Here is a 17138-nt window from a genome sequence, read left to right as displayed (position 1 = left end):
CATCACTGGGAAATATTTCTTCCATCCATTTATTATAACCAGATGATTAATGGGAAAAGTACCTTAAAGTAAACAAAACTGGTGCTAATCCATGGCGTTGAAGGAAAGTTTTGAGAGAAAGCTGTCCAGTGATGGTCACATAGATTTTTAACATGTTCCACTTTAGGTAAGTGAAACCTTTGAGCAGAAAATAGTGGATCTCTTCTCCAAAAGGTGTTTAATTTTATGGAGATGTTGAAAGGTACATGCCAAATCTGAGTATACGTGTGAAAATAATATGAAAGAGGAGCAAATACTAAACCTTGTATATCAAGTTTACATGGGGAAAAAAACATTAGATAAATAATTTACATGCCTCTTTAAGAAATAGCCCTTTGGCCCACAGGATACACTGTTTGAAAATGGAAAGTTATTACTAAAAAGTCTGCTATAATTTATTTTAGTCTTGCACTTACAGTCCCACTTTCACATAGTTCAAAATCAGGATATGTGGATCTTGATTGGGCCTTAAGATGTCAGTTTTGAAGGGCTCAGTCAGCTGCGTGATACTAAGATGGGCCCTTTGAATCTTTAGGAAAGTTCATCCATTTTTAGTCAATAAAATTGGTGTACTGTCAAGTATAAGATTTCTTGAAGTAAGCCACTTGAACCATTGTGAAGCTACACATAACAGTTGATGTCTGAATGAGGTTAAAAATGGGTGTATAAGTCTTTAATACAGTAAACCATGCTATTAACCCAACATCTGTTTATAAAGAAGCAAGTTTAACCTGCTTTGCAGTCTTAATTTCTGTTAATGTGCAAACTTTACCATGCTAAGACATTAGTAAATTTATAAATCTTGTTGAACAGCAGCTTCAATGCAAACACAATGCTTCCAGCATTGGTATTTTGGCTAAGGTAAATCTACAAATCACTCACTGTTGATGTTTATGGAATGAAGCTTTTCACAGCATTGGTTTTTAAAGTCAGTCAAAATAGTTACACAATGAATGTACTTCGGAGATGTAACAGGGCTTCTAAGAGGGCAGGAATGACATCTTGGGGACCTGTTGATCCTACACCTGCCATTACTTCAGTAATCACATACTGATGGCTTCTCAGGCCTGGGGGGAAGGAGTTTTGTGTAACTGGCAGGAATCTGAAGCCATTTTTTTTTAATGCTCAAAATTGTTCTTTTAAAAGTGGCAGGTTTCTTAAAATGGTAATTATGTCCAAATGAACTAAGAGTCATTAGTGTAGGAAATTTTCTTCCACAATAATGTTTTTAGGTTATTTAGTATCAAAGAATGTTCCATTTCCATTTGATTTGCTGTGACTTTGAGAGCAATACAAGAATAAAGCTGCTTTTCTAATTCTTCACGAATTTCACTTGGAGCACCACGCAGTAGGTAGTCTTTGAGTAACTGACAAGCTTTTGCCAAGTTTGGTTGTATCACTTCTGAAGTACACTTCATTGTACTCTGATCACAGCTAGTTCTACAGTCTGTGCCATAGACACAGTCCAAATCAGACTCACAGTGACGATCCTTAATAAGTTCTTTCAGGTTTGTCTCTGGCACAATTTTTCTCATATCCACCATTTTCAAATCATATTTATCATTATATCCTAGGTTTTTGGCACTAGTATCGCACATGAGGAAATTTCCGTAGGGGCCATGGAAAACATCTTCCACAAATTCTAGAAGTCCTATGGCTATTTTGGCCTTTCTTGGCCATGATGGTGTGAACAGCTGATCCATGCTTCTTCTGAACCCAGATGGAATAAAAAGTTCAATGACCCAAGGAAGGCTTATTCCGTAAAGAGAGGTATATTCAACACTTTCCATCACATAGAGGTCACCACAGAATCCCATTAATTTGGGGGTATGTTCTTTATCTTGAAGTATCACCATGAGAAGAAATTCATTCAGTTGAAGAAGTGCCCATGCCGACTTTGCTTCTCCCAAGGAAACCTGGCCATCTTTGTCTCCATCAGCCACCGTCAAGATGAGATTAACCAGTTCAGAGAGGTTTCCTTGGTCACCCAATTTTGCCTGTCAAGAATTTGGCTAGTTATACAGAAGGAATGAAAAATACCTGCCATGCAACATACTAAGTTTCTTTACGGGCATTATTAACCATGCTAGAAATAATCTTGGTACTGAATCCCCATACAGGAACTTAATGTATTATATCTCCAAATATTTATGATACTTCCTAAGTGAACTAGAACCATGCTTTATGTAACTGCAGTAAAACCCACTTTAAAATACTTGTCTGTTTGTTAGGAAATGGCCACTAACTCCCCTGTCCCCTTCAGGCCCTTTAGATAGTTAACCAACAATGTAATTATTCCTCATTCATACGTTAAAAAACCACCGCCTCATATGTGGACTTGAAAAATTGTACTGTAATGTACTTACATCAAAGTTACAATAAGGGTCAACTAAAAATTATTTTCTTTTTTTTTAGAGATGGGGATCTCACTATGTTGCCCAGGCTGGTCTCAAACTCCTGGGCTCAGGTGATCCTCCTACCTCAGCCTCCCAAAGTGCTCGGATTACAGGCATGAGCCAGCATGCCTGGCCTAATTATTTTATCCTATTTTGTATTTATCACAATAATTATTTTGTTCAAATAGTAGTATTACAATAATGAAGATTAAAAAGTATTTCCGTTAGACTGAAATACATGTAAAATGGCCAAATAAAAAATTTGAGTGAAAATAGAAGAGCAATGAAAATAAAACTTTTTTCTAAAACTTTGTTTTATTTCTATTTAATCTATATATTAGTATTTTTTTTTTTTTTTTTTTTTGAGACAGAGTCTCGCTCTTTCGCCCAGGCTGGAGTGCAGTGGCGCGATCTCAGCTCACTGCAAGCTCCACCTCCCAGGTTCATGCCATTCTCCTGCCTCACCCTCCCGAGCAGCTGGGACTACAGGTGCCTGCCACCACGCCCAGCTAATTTTTTTTTGTATTTTTAGTAGAGACGGGGTTTCACCATGTTAGCCAGGATGGTCTCGATCTCCTGACCTCGTGATCCATCCGTCTCGGCTTCCCAAAGTGCTGGGATTACAGGCGTGAGCCACCGCGCCCGGCCTATATTGGTATTTCTTTAAATTAAAAAAATAATTTGCAGAGTACCATTTTTTTTTTTTTTTTTTTTGCATAGGAAGAACTGCTATGCTTTTTTTCCCATTAGTTTTAGTGACATGTAATAACTACAAATTTATGGGATACTGATGGGCACAATTGCTCAAGCCAGTAATTCCAGCACTTTGGGAAGCCAAGGTGGGCAGATAGCTTGAGCTCAGGAGTTCTAGACCAGCCTGGGCAACATGGTGAAACCGTGTCTATGCTAAAAAAAAAAAAAAAAAAAAAACCGTCTCTGCTGAAAAAAAAAAAAATGCTGGATGCGGTGGCTCACGCCTGTAATCCCAGCGCTTTGGGAGGCTGAGGCGGGTGGATCACCATGAGGTCAGGAGTTCGAGACCAGCCTGGCCAAAATAGTGAAATCCCATCTCTACTAAAAATACAAAAATTAGGTGTGGTGGCGGGTGCCTGTAATCCCAGCTACTCGGGAGGCTGAGGCAGGAGAACTGCTTGAATCTGGGAGGCAAGGTTGCAGTGAGCTGAGACCATGCCACTGCACTCCAGCCTGGGCAACAGAGCGAGTCTCCGTCTAAAAAAAAAAAAAAAATTAGCCAGGTGCGGTGGTGCGCCTGTGATCCCAGCTACTTGGGGGGCTGAGGCAGGAGGATGGCTTAAACCCAGAAGGCTGAGGCTGCAGTGAGCCGAGATCATGCCACTGCACACTCCAGCTTGGGCACCAGGGCAAGACCCTGCCAAAACAAAACAAAACAAAAAACCAACCATCTTTTAAAAAAAGAAAAAAAGAAAAAAAATCCCCAGGCCTCCTGGTGCTTACCCCAGGCTGTGTTCTTATACTGACTGTATAGAATGAGGAGGTAAACTCCCATGTACACCTCAGCCCAGGCCCTGCGCCTTGTCTGTATTGTGAACGGGAGCACATAGAAAAAAAATTCATGGGATACAGAGTGATATTTCAATACACACATACAATGTGTAATGATCAAATCAAGGTAATTAGCATATTTATGTCTCAGTTATCATTGTGTTGTGAACATTCACAATCCTTTTAGTTTTTTGAAAATAACCAAAAATTATTAATCCCTTTACCCTATAGTGCTATAGAACACTAGAACTTATTCTGCCTATCTAGCGGTAATTTTGTATCTGTTAACCAAACTCTCCTTATCCTCCTCTCCTCTGTACCCTTCCCAGCCTCTAATAGCCACAATTCTAAGAGTATACTCATTTTATTTCACCTTTTTTTGAATTAATTTTCATGTCAAACTGTACAGCACTCCAATTAATTAATGAACTCCCTCCTCATATCTGGACATTTTTAGCTATCATAAATAATGTTAAAGTAAACATTCTCCAACACAGATTTCTTCTCTTTTTCTTTTTTTTTTTGAAACAGGGTCTCACTTTGTCGTCCAGGCTGGAGTGCAGTGGTGAGATCTTGGCTCACTGCAACCTCGACCTCCCAGGCTCAAGCAATCCTCGCACCTCAGCATCTCAAGTAGTTAGGACTACAGGCACATGCCACCACTCCTGGCATATATATATATATATAGCTGAGGTCTTACTATGTTGCCCAGGCTGGACTTGAACTCCTGGGCTCAAGTGATCCTCCTGCCTTGGCCTCCCAAAGTGCTGGGATAACAGGTGTGAGCCACCGCGCCCGGCCTCTTATAATTATTTCCTCAGGATGGAGAATCTGATAGAGGTCAAAGAATATCAACACTTTAATGGCTTAGGATGAGGTCCTGCCAATTCCTCTAAAGAGTCCCACTTCACACTAGCAACATATGAATGGGTATGCTTACCTTAAAGAGACTATAGACCATTTCTTTAAATTTTTGTACAGTAGTTCCTCTAGTTGGCTTATCAAATAGCACTATTTCTTTTCTTGGTTCCAATTCAGTTCCAAAATCAAGATGAAGCGCTTGTTCCATTTGACATTTCACAACACCTGGTAGATTATCCCAAATCCCTAAATACATCTATGTAAAAAAGAGTGGCAAGTTATGTATTATACTGAGTAGAAAACTCTAAAAAATATACCACTATATTTTTAGGGTCCTCCTCCTCTGAACAAAACAAAACAAGCATCAAACATTGAGGTTAAGGTGTGACTTTATTTCTGAACTGCAAACTTGAAATCACACTCAAGATTTTTTCCTTAAACTAATTTTTTAAATTATAAGAGTAATGCATGCCTAAATATATTTTTCAAAAAGTCCAATGAGAAGGATGTAAGGCAAAAGCCAAGTTCCCAGACATTCTACTTCCATAATCCCACTTCCCCAGAATTAACTACTATTTAAGTATCTAGTTATTTATCAAACTAATATTATATAGTGTTAACTATGTCCTATGGTCTACTAATTTATTTTAGAGACAGGGTCTTGCTTTGTCACCCAGGCTGGAGTTCAGTGGCATAATCATAGCTCATTGCAGCCTCAAAGTCCTGAGCTCAAGGAATCTTCCTGCCTCAGTCTCCCAAGTAGCTAGGACTATAGGCATGTACCACTAAACCTGGCTAATTAAAAACATTTTTTGTAGAGATGGGGTCTTGCTGTATTGCTCAGGCTGGTCCTGAACTGCTAGCCTTAAGTGACCCACCTGCCTCAGCCTCACAAGTTGCTGGGATTGTAGGTATGAGCCACCACACCTGGCTTTTACTGATTTATGTTATTATTTTAATCCTTGTACCAATCTTAGGTGGTAGGTACTATCATTATACTTATTTCACTGATGGGGAAACTGAAGCAGATACAGGTGAAGTAACATGCTGAAAAGAGCTGAGGTCTTTACCACTAGGATAGGTTGCCCCTCTTCTACATAAAAAAATAAATAAGATCATATTAATTCTTAATATTAATCCAAAGAAAACATTATTTCACTGCCTTGCTCCAAACCCTCTAATAAATTCCCCTTTCAATTAAAGTCCAAAGTCCTTTCCATGACCGGTTGGGCTCCATTTGAGCTAGCCTCGCCTATGTCTCCAACCTGATCTTGTACCACGTACTCCGTTTCTCAAAGTCCCAGCTACACTGGTCTTTCTGTGACAGGTTGAAGCTTGTTTCTGCTTCCTGACCTGCTTCACTTGCTGCTGGCTCTGCCTGGAATGTACTCTCCCAGATCTTCACGTGGCTGGCTCCTTTACATCATTCAAGTCTCAGATTAGACATTGCATTTAGAAAGCCTTCCCTGACCCCCTGTCTAGAAGAGATCCTCTTCCACCCCCAGGTCACCTCTAACCCTGTTTCATTATCCTCATAGCCTTTTGCACTGTCTAAAATTATCATATTTATTTATTTATCAGCTCATTACTATCTGTCTCATCTCACATTAGAACACGAGGCCAGAGGCTTTATCTGTCTCCCTCAGTGCCTCAAACAGTGCCTGGCATGCAGGAGACACTCAAATGTTGGACTTTGTTTTAGAAATTGTCTTTAACATGATTAATACTGTCAACTGAAAAATTAGTTTAAATTTCTATAAGAATAATGCATATTTATATAGGAAAATTTAGGAACCATAAGATGAACATTGAAATGCAATTTTCCACTGCTCCAGATGTTTCGTTGTATTTTCTTCTACCCCAATTAGATATTCTACTGTTTTATTCTTGTTTCTCTGATGAAAAGTAAGGTAGAATTTTTTTTCATTATGTTCATCAGCTGTTTGCAGTTCTTTTGTGATTTAGTTCATCCTGTCCTTTTCCCATGCCTATGAATTTTTTAGTAAGGTATAAGTTCAAATATTATTTCAGAAAGGTCTTCTCTGATCACATCCTCTAAAGCACTTCTCACCATCCCTTACACTGCATTCTCTATCAATTTGCCCTCTGTGTCTCCTACAGAACACACCATATTCTACAATCATTTTGTTTGTTTATTTATTTATTTATTTATCAACTGTTTGTACCTCCTGTCCCTCTGGGATCATGTAAGGTCTGTAAGGGAAGCAATCTTGTCTGGTTTTTTTTTTTTTTTTTTTTTTTTTTTGAGACAGGGTGTCACTCTGTCACCCAGGCTGGAGTGACATGAACATGGCTCACTGCAGCCCTGACCTCCTGGGCTCAAGTGATCGTCCCACCTCAGCCTCCCGAGTAGCTGGGACCATAGGTGTGTGCCACCACACCCAGCTAATACATATATATTTTTTGAGACAGTCTCGCTGTCTTGTCCAGGCTGGAGTGCAGTGATGTGAGATCTTGGCTCACTGGAACCTCCGCCTCCCAGGTTCAAGCGATTCTTGTGCCTCAGCCTCTGGAGTTGCTGGGATTACAGGCATGCGCCACCACACCCGGCTAATTTTTTGTGTTTTTAGTAGAGAGGGGGTATCGCAATGTTGCTCAGGTTGGTCTTGAATGCCTGGCCTCAAGTGACCTACCGCCTCAGCCTCCCAAAGTGCTGGGATTACAGGTGTATGCCACTGTGCCTGGCCACCCAGCTAATTTTTGTATTTTTTGTAGAGACAGGGTTTTGCTGTGTTGCTCAGGTAGGCCTCAAACTCCTGGACTAAAGCAATCCACCCACCTTGGCCTCCCAAAGTGCTGGGATTACAGGCCCGTGCCACGGGCCCGGCTGTTTGTATTTTTTTATTTTTATTTTTTGAGACACTCACTCACTCTGTCACGCAGGCTGGAGTGCAGTGGTGGGACCATAGCTCACTGCAGCCTCAACCTCCTGGGCTCAAGCAATCTTCCCACTTCAGCCTCCTGAGTAGCTAGAACCACAGGTGTGTGCCACCACACCTGGCATTTTTTTTAAATTTTGGAGAGACAGGGTCTCACTACATTGCCCAGGCTGGTCTCAAACTCCTGGGCGCAAGTGGTCCTCCCATCTCAGCCTCCCAAAGTGTTGGGATTACATGCGTGAGCCACCGCACCAGGTTGCCTTAATCACCATTAACTGATTAAGCACCGCACCAGGTTGCCTTAATCACCATTAACTGAAACAGCATCTAACATCAAAGTGCTGACAGAAAAACAAAAACAAAACAAAACAGTGTCTGGAATATACTGGGGATAGATTAATAAATATCTTTTGACTGGCCAGGTGCGGTGGCTGACATCTATAATCCCAGCACTTTGGAAGGCCAAGGCGGGTGGATTGCTTGAGCTCAGGAGTTCGAGACCAGCCTGGGCAACATGGCGGGACTCTGTTTCTACAAAAATACAAAAAATTAGCCAAGTGTGGTTGTGTGAGCCTGTAGTCCCAGCTACATGGGAGGCTGAGGTGGGAGGCTCACTTGAGCCTGGGAAGTGGAGGTTGCAGTGAGCAGAGATCTCACCACTGTACTCCAGCCTGGACAACAGATCCTGTCTCAAAAAATTAAAATAAAATAAATGTCTGTTTAATGAATGAATCAAAGCATACAAAATTGAAATACCTATAATGTCTCAAAGCTTTGGTTCAAGAATTCTTTTAATAATGCCTTTAATTTCTGGTAAAATTAGAGTACACTATAATTCTGGAATGTTTATTCATAATGTCCATACCTGATTGTTGGGCTTGGTGGATAAACATTTTCCAAAGTAAAGAGTTTCTGTAACACAAAGGCTGTTACATGCAGGCCCATCAATAACTCCAGTCTTGTACTTGTCACACTAAAAACCAGGAAATAAAAAAGTAGTTAATAGAAAAATATTCACAAGAAGAAGCATAAAGAGATATCTATATCCTTTATGAGTAAGTTCTATGACAAAAAGAACTGAGGCTTTGGACTTAGACAGACCTGGATTTAATCTAAGCTCTGTTACTTATACCTATATGATTATGAGAAGGCTTGTTGCTGCTGGGGTGTGCGTAGAATTTTGAAACTATTTTTCCCACATGACATGGTCTAAGGTGGTATGTTACCTACTCCTTCCAAGAATAGAGGCACTCTATCTTTAAAAATGGTTCCGGTTTTAGGCCAGGCACCGTGGCTCACGCTTGTAATCCCAGCACTTTGGGAGGCCGAGGCTGGTGGATCATTTGAGATCAGGAGTTCGAGACCAGCCTGGCTAACATGGTGAAACCCCATCTCTACTAAAATAAAAAAATGAGCCAGGCGTGGTGGCGGGCGCCTGTAATGCCAGCTACTCGGGAGGCTGAGGCAGAAGAATCACTTGAGCCTGGGAGGCAGAGGTTGTGGTGAGTCGAGATCATGCCACTGCACTCCAGCCTGGGTGAGAGAGTGAGACCCTATCTCAAAAAAAAAAAAAAAAAGTCTGGTTTTAAAATAAATAAAGTTTAGAATAACAAAATAAAGTTACCTCTGTCACGTTGTCATCCTTGAGATCACCCAAAAACAAGAAAGGGAAAAAAAATCCATCCACTCTCTGAAAAAATATGGTACCAATGAAACCCTAGGCACAATAAATGAGGATGACCTGCCAAATTCAGTGAAGATTACACCAGAGCCTACAAGTATGCTGAGATTAAACACCTGCTGTGGTCCCCACTCTCAGACAAAGTTGGCAGAGCACCAAGTAGGTGGTACATCTGCAGAGCACAACCATTATCCTGGTTGCAACAAAGGTTTAAGGGGCACAAGCTGTGGGAACTTCCCAGAACTCTATTTGGCACCATGAAATAGTAAGATAAGACAGGCCTGAATGACAAAATCCTCAGAAATGTTCTCTTTGCTGGAGGCAGTCTGTTGATGAACTACGGTTGGGAGAGAGGGCCACAAGCAGCTTCACTACCAGCTCAGTTCACTGCCCAGTTGCTTCCCGCACATGGCTGGCTGAAGGAGACCTCATTTCACTCAGTAATGAGTAATAATCAAAACCAAACAAGCAAAAGATCTATACAGCAAATCTACAAGAATTAGGAAGAATGGAATAGGAAAAGCAAATGTCAGATAAAAAAAATTTTCTAGGCAGGGTGCAGTGGCTCACGCCTATAATCCCAGCACTTTGGGGGGCTGAGGCAGGTGGATCACCTGAGGTCAGGAGTTCGAGACGAGCCTGACAAACATGGAGAAACCCCGCCTCTACTAAAAATACAAAATTAGCTGGGCGTGGTGGCGCATGCCTGTAATCTCAAGTATTCAGGAGGCTGCGGTGGAAGAGTCGCTTGAACCCCGGGGGGGGCAGAGGTTGCAGTGAGCCGAGATCACACCATTGCACTCCAGCCTGGGCAAGAAAAGCGAATCTCCGTCTCAAAAGAAAGAAAAAAATTTCTAGAAGAATGTTGCTATGAAACAGACCAAACATATTGTTATGAATTTAAAGGACTTACTGAACCAGTTTAAAATAAGACTTCAAAGCAGAAGAAATGATGAGGCAATAGAAGGAAGTTTAAAATAAGCTAACAGAACTCAGACAGGAAGGAAAATAAAACATCTAGAAATAAAAGCCACATTATAAATGAGGGGAAAGACAGACAGGGATAAAACACAGTAAGATTTAGGAGGACTAGGCCAGGTGTGGTGGCTCATCCCTGTAATAACAGCACTTTGGGAGGCTGGGCAGGCAGATCGCTTGAGCTCAGGAGTTCAAGAGCAGCCTGGGCAATACAGCAAGACCCCATCTCTAAAAATAATACAAAAGAATTAGCTGGGTGTGGGGGCACATATATGTAGTACTAGCTACTTGGGAGGCTGAGGTAGGAGGATCGCTTGAGCCTGGGAGGCAGAGGTTGCAGTGAGCCAAGACCACACGACTGTACTCCAGCCTGGGTGACAGAGTGAGACCCTGTCTTAAAAAAACAAAAACAATAACAACAACAAAAAACTTTGGAGGACAAGGTTGAGAAATGCAAGCAAAATGAAATGGAAATTTAAAAATAAATAAAATGAATTTAAGATAAATGTATAGATATAAAAGACAAAGTATATCCACCATGTGCATATGAAGGAGAATGGGAACTGAAGGAGAATGGGAACAAGTGGAAAATAAAAAATATTCAAAGTAGAATTCAAGGGAAACTTCACATAAATTAAAACACTTTAATCTATAGATTGAAAGGACATACAATGAATGTCCCAAGAAAAACTGACAAGAATGACCCCTGTGACATATCCCACTGAGGTTCACTGGACTTCAAAAATAAGTTATCCTTTGAGCATCCAGGCAAAAAGATCAAGGCACCTTTAAGGGGAAACCAATCAGATTGGCCCCAGATTTCTCCATAGCCACATTCAATAGTAGACAACAGTGGTGCAATGCCAGCGGAGGCTTTGGGGAAGGAAGTGAGACTCGCCTGTGTCCTAATAGTCTCATCTGTGAAGGGGATGTTAATAGGTCTTAATTTACAGCATCATTATGAGGATTAAATAGTGTAAGTATAGATCACCTGTGACTTTAAAAAGTGCTCAATCACAGCTATTATTATTTTACATAGCTGAACTTTCCTTCAGTAGGCACCAAATGTTTTTGAACACATAAGGTTCAGAAAATATAATTTCCATGAGCATCTCTTGAAGAAATGATTAGAGAAGGAATTTCAGCCAACAAAGAGATGAATGGAGAAATGGAACATGAAAGCCAGTTGAAATGGACTGGAATGAAAACAGCTCAGGTAACTGAATTAATAAAAACTGATTTTTTGTTTGTTTGTTTTTTTGAGACAGAGTCTCACTCTGTTGCCCAGACTGGAGTGCAATGGCACAATCATGGCTCACCACAGCCTCGACCTCCCAGGCTCAAGTGATCTTCTTGCCTCGGTCTCCCGAGTAGCTGGGACTACAAGAATGTGCCACTATGCCTGGTTAATTTTTTAATTTTTTGTAGAGATGGGGTTTCACTTTGTTGCCCAGGCTGGTTTCAAATTCCTGGGCTCATGTAAGCTTCCCACTTCAGCCTCCCAAACTGCTAGATCTACAGGCATGAGCCACTGTGCCTGCCAATAAAAACTGTTAATATAATACCTGATAGTAGGTGCTTCTTATGTGTCAGGCATTGTTCCTAGCACTATACATTTATTACCATGACAACAACCCTGGGAGGTGGAACCTAATATCCATTAAAAGATAAGAAAACAGAAACAGAAATATCTGTTATGTAATTTGTTCACAACTACAAAATAATAAAGCCAGGATTCTAACCCAGTCAGTTTGGCTCCAGAGCCCACTCTCTTAATGACTATTGTATATTGCTCAGAATGGCACAGGCTCCACAGGCCTGCCTCCTGTACCCTCCTACCAATACTCCTTACAGTTTGCTTTGAGGATAAGGGCAGTCCTGATAGAGATCAAGAGCCCTGCCCATGTGCAGAGTTAAGTGTCAACACCAAGGCGCTGTTGCCCTTCAGCTAGTAGTAGTGGAGAAGTTCCTGGACAAGCCCTTGGCTATCACCTGGTTTCTCTTTCAGATCTGTCTGTAGCTAAGAATATTAAGTTTCATCTTCAGGAGAGGAGCAAAGCAATCTAGTTCTTAAACTCAAGTTTGGGAGGCCACTTGGGAGAGGCCCAATGCCTTTCTTCCATCTGGTCAACCTCTGGGGATATTTTAGAAAATGCAGAACCATCTGTTAGGCATATCTGCCTGGTAGCAGATGGCCAGCAATTTCATTGGCATGTTTCTTCCTTGATGCAAAGGTGATGGGAAGTCTGAGGCCTCATTAGGAGGAGCTTGAGTGAAAGCTCCTGTAGGTATGGTTTAGGGTTTCCAAGGAAGTTATATCATATAGACCACATTCTCTGACCACAAATAAATAAAAAATAAGTGGAAGAAAACAAGCCAAGTTGAAGTCCCATAGCTCAAACATGGCCCATTGCAAAAGAAAAGAGAAAAAAAAATGACCAAAAAACTGTACAATTTTTTTAAAAAGTAAAAAGTAAAACAAAAAAACAAACATATGTTTGGAAACTAAAAAGCACATTCCTAAATAATTTGTGGGTTAAAGTAGAAATTACCATGGAAATGCAGAAATATTTAGAAGTGAACAACAATACAAGTGTATATATCAAAACTTGTGGGAGGCAGCCAAAGCAGTTCTTACAGTGAAAATTATAGCAATTTCCAAATTTAAACGCAATGACGAAAAAACCAAGATACTGAATATAAATAATCGCTCAACTAAAGAGACTTAAAAAAACCAACCAACCAACCAAACAAACAAACAAAAAAAACCCAACAGACCGGCTCAGTGGCTCACAACTGTAATCCCAGCACTTTGGGAGATCAGGGCAGGAGGACTGCTTGAGGCCAGAAGTTTAAGACCAGCCTAGGCAACATAGTGAGACCTCATATCTAAAAAAATTTCTTTTTTTTAAATTAGCCAGGCATGGTGGTGTGTGCCTGCAGTCCCAGCTACTCAGGAGGGTGAGGAAGGAGGATCCCTCGAACCCATGAGGTTGAGGCTGCCACGATCACGCCACTGTACTCCAGCCTGGGCAACAAAGTGAGACTCTGTCTCTAAGGAAAAAAAAAAAGAAAACCCAACAATAATGAAAATAAACTCTCAAAATAAGTAGGAGAAAAGAAATAATAAATGAAGAAATAAATGGAAAAAAAATCAGGCCAGGTGTGGTGGCTCAAGTCGATAATCCCCAGCACTTTGGGAGGCTGAGGAGGGTGAATCACTTGAGTCCAGGAGTTCCAGACCAGACTGGGCAACATGGCAAAACTTTGTATCTACAAAAAATACAAAAATTAGCCAGGTGTGGATGCACACCTGTGTCCTAGCTACTCGGGAGGCTGAGGTGGGAGGATGGCTTGAGCCCTGGAGGTCAAGGCTGCAGTGAAATGTGATTGTGCCACTGCACTCCAGCCTGAGTGACAGAGTGAGACCCTGTCTCAAAATAAATAAATAAAAAAAAATAAAAAGGTAGCTCTTTGAAAACTTTACCAAAAAAGATACACCTTTAGCAAGACTGATTATGAGAAAAAGAGGAGAAACAAACATTATTAGGAAAGAAAAGAGTAGTGGTGGCAAAAAAATAGAAACAATTTATGGTAATACATTTGAAATAAACAATTTTTCTAGAAAAATATACATAATAGAAAGTCATACAGGAACAAACAAAAAAGCTGAATTAGATTAATACATATAAAAAATTGAATCAATAACCAAAAATGTTTCCTTCCAAAGAAAGCAGGCCAATAACTCTATAAAAGATTAGTTTATTTATTATTGTTTATTATTATTATTATTTTTTGAGACGGAGTTTCCTCTTGTTGCCCAGGCTGGAGTGCAATGGCACGATCTCGGCTCACTGCAACCTCCGCCTCCTGGGATCAAGCGATTCTCCTGCCTCGGCCTCCCAAGTAGCTGGGATTACAGGTGTCCACCACCAAGCCCAGGTAATTTTGTATTTTTAGTAGAGATGGGGTTTCTCCATGTTGGTCAGTCTGGGCTCGAACTTTTGACCTCAGGTGATCCACCCGCCTTGGCCTCCCAAAGTGCTGGGATTACAGGCGTGAACCACTGCGCCAGGTCTTGAGAGATTAGTTTTAAGGAAGGAAAAAAAGAAAAGGAAAAGAAGAGAAAAGACAAGACAAGATGTGATGCAGGCCAGGGTACCGTCTTGGAAGGACTGCAGCATGCCATCTAGGTGCAGTACTGGGAGATTTGCCATCCAGATGCAGTTTGTGAGAGTGGAAAATGGGTAAGAACGTTAATGCCCCTCAACAGGAGAACGGTTGAATAAAGTGGTATATTCATAGTACGAAATACTATGCAGTCATTAAAATGAAATAAATAGGCCCAGACATATCAACATAATGTGAAATAGAAACAATTTCAGAATGACGTGAGCAGTTTAGTACCATTTATTAAAGTTTAGATATATGCAAACATAAACATAGTATTTATGTACCCCTGCCACATGCAGTGAAAGTAGAAAAACATCATGGCAAAAACTCATACCAAATTCAAGATGGTGGTTCCTCTAAAGAGGGAGGAAGGAGAATATCAGGCAGGATAAGAGAGCTTCAACTATACCTGTAATGTTTTACTTCTTTTTAAAAATGAAGCAAATATGGCAAAAGGTTAAGATTTGTTAAGAAGGTGGTAGCTACACAGCGTTTGTCATATTGTTTGTTTTTTTTTTTCTGAGATGGAGTTTCGCTTTTGTCACCCAGGCTGGAGTGCAGTGGCGTGGTCTTGGCTTACTGCAAACTCCACCTCCCCAGTTCAAGTGATTCTCCTGCCTCAGTCTCCCGAATAGCTAGGATTATAGGAACCTGCCATCACGCCCAGCTAATTTTTGTATTTTTAGTAGAGATGGGGTTTCACCATGTTAGCTAGGCTGGTCTGGAACTCCTGACCTCAGGCGATCTGCCTGCCTTGGCCTCCCAAAGTGCTGGGATTACAGGAGTGAGCCACCGTGCCCGGCTGTCATATTGTTTTTTATATGCCAATACTGTTCTATGAGATTTGCATGTATATATCTTAAATTCTCAAAATCTCCCTATGGAATAGGTATTACCATTATCTCCATTTTATTGATAAAGAAACTGAGGCAAGAGAGGTTAAGAAGAGGGTAAGAAATTTACAGAGAGCAGGTTAATGGCAGAGTTGGAACCTGAGCCCAGATAGTCTGCCTCCAGAGCCTGTTCTTTTAACCACTAAAGTAACAGAACCAGGATTATTTATGTTGGAGAGGAGCATGCAGAGCAGGTTTAGCACCAACTGTGTCAGATACCCCTCCCGAGTGCACCCACTAAAGGTGTCTCTGGTCATTCCCTCCATACAAGCAACTCACAACAGGGCTAGGACTTTCATCCTTATTTCCTGAGGACTTTGTACAATGCCTGACACATAATCAAATACAGATAAAAAAGCACTTGCCAAATGGATGAATGAAGTGTATGTTGGGTTTTTATCCGGAAGTAGGGCCCTCTGTCATGAACAATTCATGGGATCGGACTTAAAGAGTGATATCCTTACACTGTCCTGATCTTGGGCTCCTGAATCTTAAGAAACACTTCATCTTAACTCTGTTCAATGTCAGGATTTAAACATGACTCTTTCCACAACCATCTTTCAGTAATCATCTTGGGAGTTTATATTTCTTTCCTGACACTATTTTCTTCCTCCCTTCTTTCTGTATATTCTGAAATCTAACATTATTTGTGTCCAAGTTATCTTCCCTTGTGGAAAGCTGGATGATTTGAAGGCAGATACTTGGTTACATTCATCTTCAAACCTCCCCTCCTCTCTAGCACACAGCACAGTTTGGTCTTTAAGTGTTCCATAAATGTTTATTAAATAACCAACATAAATAGTGGCTTTGGCTTTAAAATCTCATTGAGGATTAAAGTGCATACTTTTCTATAATATTTAATACTTTTTTTTTTTAAAGCACAAACCAGGTAGCTCATTAGTAAACTTATTGGGAAGCAGTAAAGACTAGTCTGGCATTCAGCTACAAGACAAATTCTAGCTCTAAGAAAAAATCTCAAGCCAACCCTTCATCAAAGAGGTAGTTACAATGAGCAGGCTCTTCCACTTGTGGCTTACATCAAAAACCAAAAGCAAATTTCCCACATGCTTGTATAGAAAGGATGGTTGGCCACGTACTGTTTTGTTTTGTTTTGTTGTTTTTCAGGCACAGCCACAGACACAAACTGTAATTACTGTCAGTAAAACGATATTCTAAATAAAAAGACACAGAAATTATAGAGAATGTTTCACTTTACCATAGGATGATCAGCGAAAACATCAAAGGTTTTTCCTGTCCTAAGATTGTTCTTTACTCCGGTGATTCTCCTAAATGCCTCTCTTGCCTGCACATACCTCATCAAACCAGGAGATGGCACTCTTTAGTCTTATTTGACGAAACCCACCCGAGTTGAATGAATAATTTCATGAACTATGGAAACTATACCACAAGGGGGCAATAACAATGAACAGATGTATACTACTAGGTTTTAAGTAATTTTCTAAGATGTGTGTTCTAAAAATGTATTTCAGACAAACTCATCAATTTTTCCTAAGGAAAAAAATAGCTGAGTTGGGTTAACAATGCCTGAAAATCTTCCACGTCTCTCGTCAACACCCTCTCCCGTTCCCCGTATCAACGATACTAAATCTTCACCATTTTCTAGACTTGCACTTCATGTTCGCGTTCTCATCCTCTCTCTCTCTCAGCCATTAAAAGTGCTCAAATCTCTCTC

General features: G+C 40.6%; 1 protein-coding gene and 1 pseudogene across 1 annotated transcript in view; one reads left to right on the top strand and one right to left on the bottom strand.

Moving 5' to 3' along the window:
- Positions 1 to 15: 15 nt before the first annotated feature.
- Positions 16 to 17138, bottom strand: part of DIPK1A (divergent protein kinase domain 1A) — a 124055-nt gene continuing 106932 nt past the window's right edge. The window contains exons 3-5 of the mRNA XM_034931241.3: positions 8586 to 8693; positions 4900 to 5076; positions 16 to 2036 (exon numbers count right to left, since the gene is read on the bottom strand). Of these exons, the coding sequence (XP_034787132.1) occupies positions 1224 to 2036; positions 4900 to 5076; positions 8586 to 8693 (1098 nt within the window). The 3' untranslated portion in view covers positions 16 to 1223. The remainder of the gene's footprint in view (positions 2037 to 4899; positions 5077 to 8585; positions 8694 to 17138) is intronic.
- LOC112438481 (small nucleolar RNA SNORA51) lies at positions 3895 to 4018 on the top strand (annotated as a pseudogene).

The sequence above is a fragment of the Pan paniscus genome, chromosome 1, assembly GCF_029289425.2.
Source record: "Pan paniscus chromosome 1, NHGRI_mPanPan1-v2.0_pri, whole genome shotgun sequence".
NCBI classification, from domain to species: Eukaryota; Metazoa; Chordata; class Mammalia; order Primates; family Hominidae; genus Pan; species Pan paniscus.
Note: the sequence above shows the minus strand (reverse complement) of the source record. Positions and strands in the feature narration are given on the sequence as shown.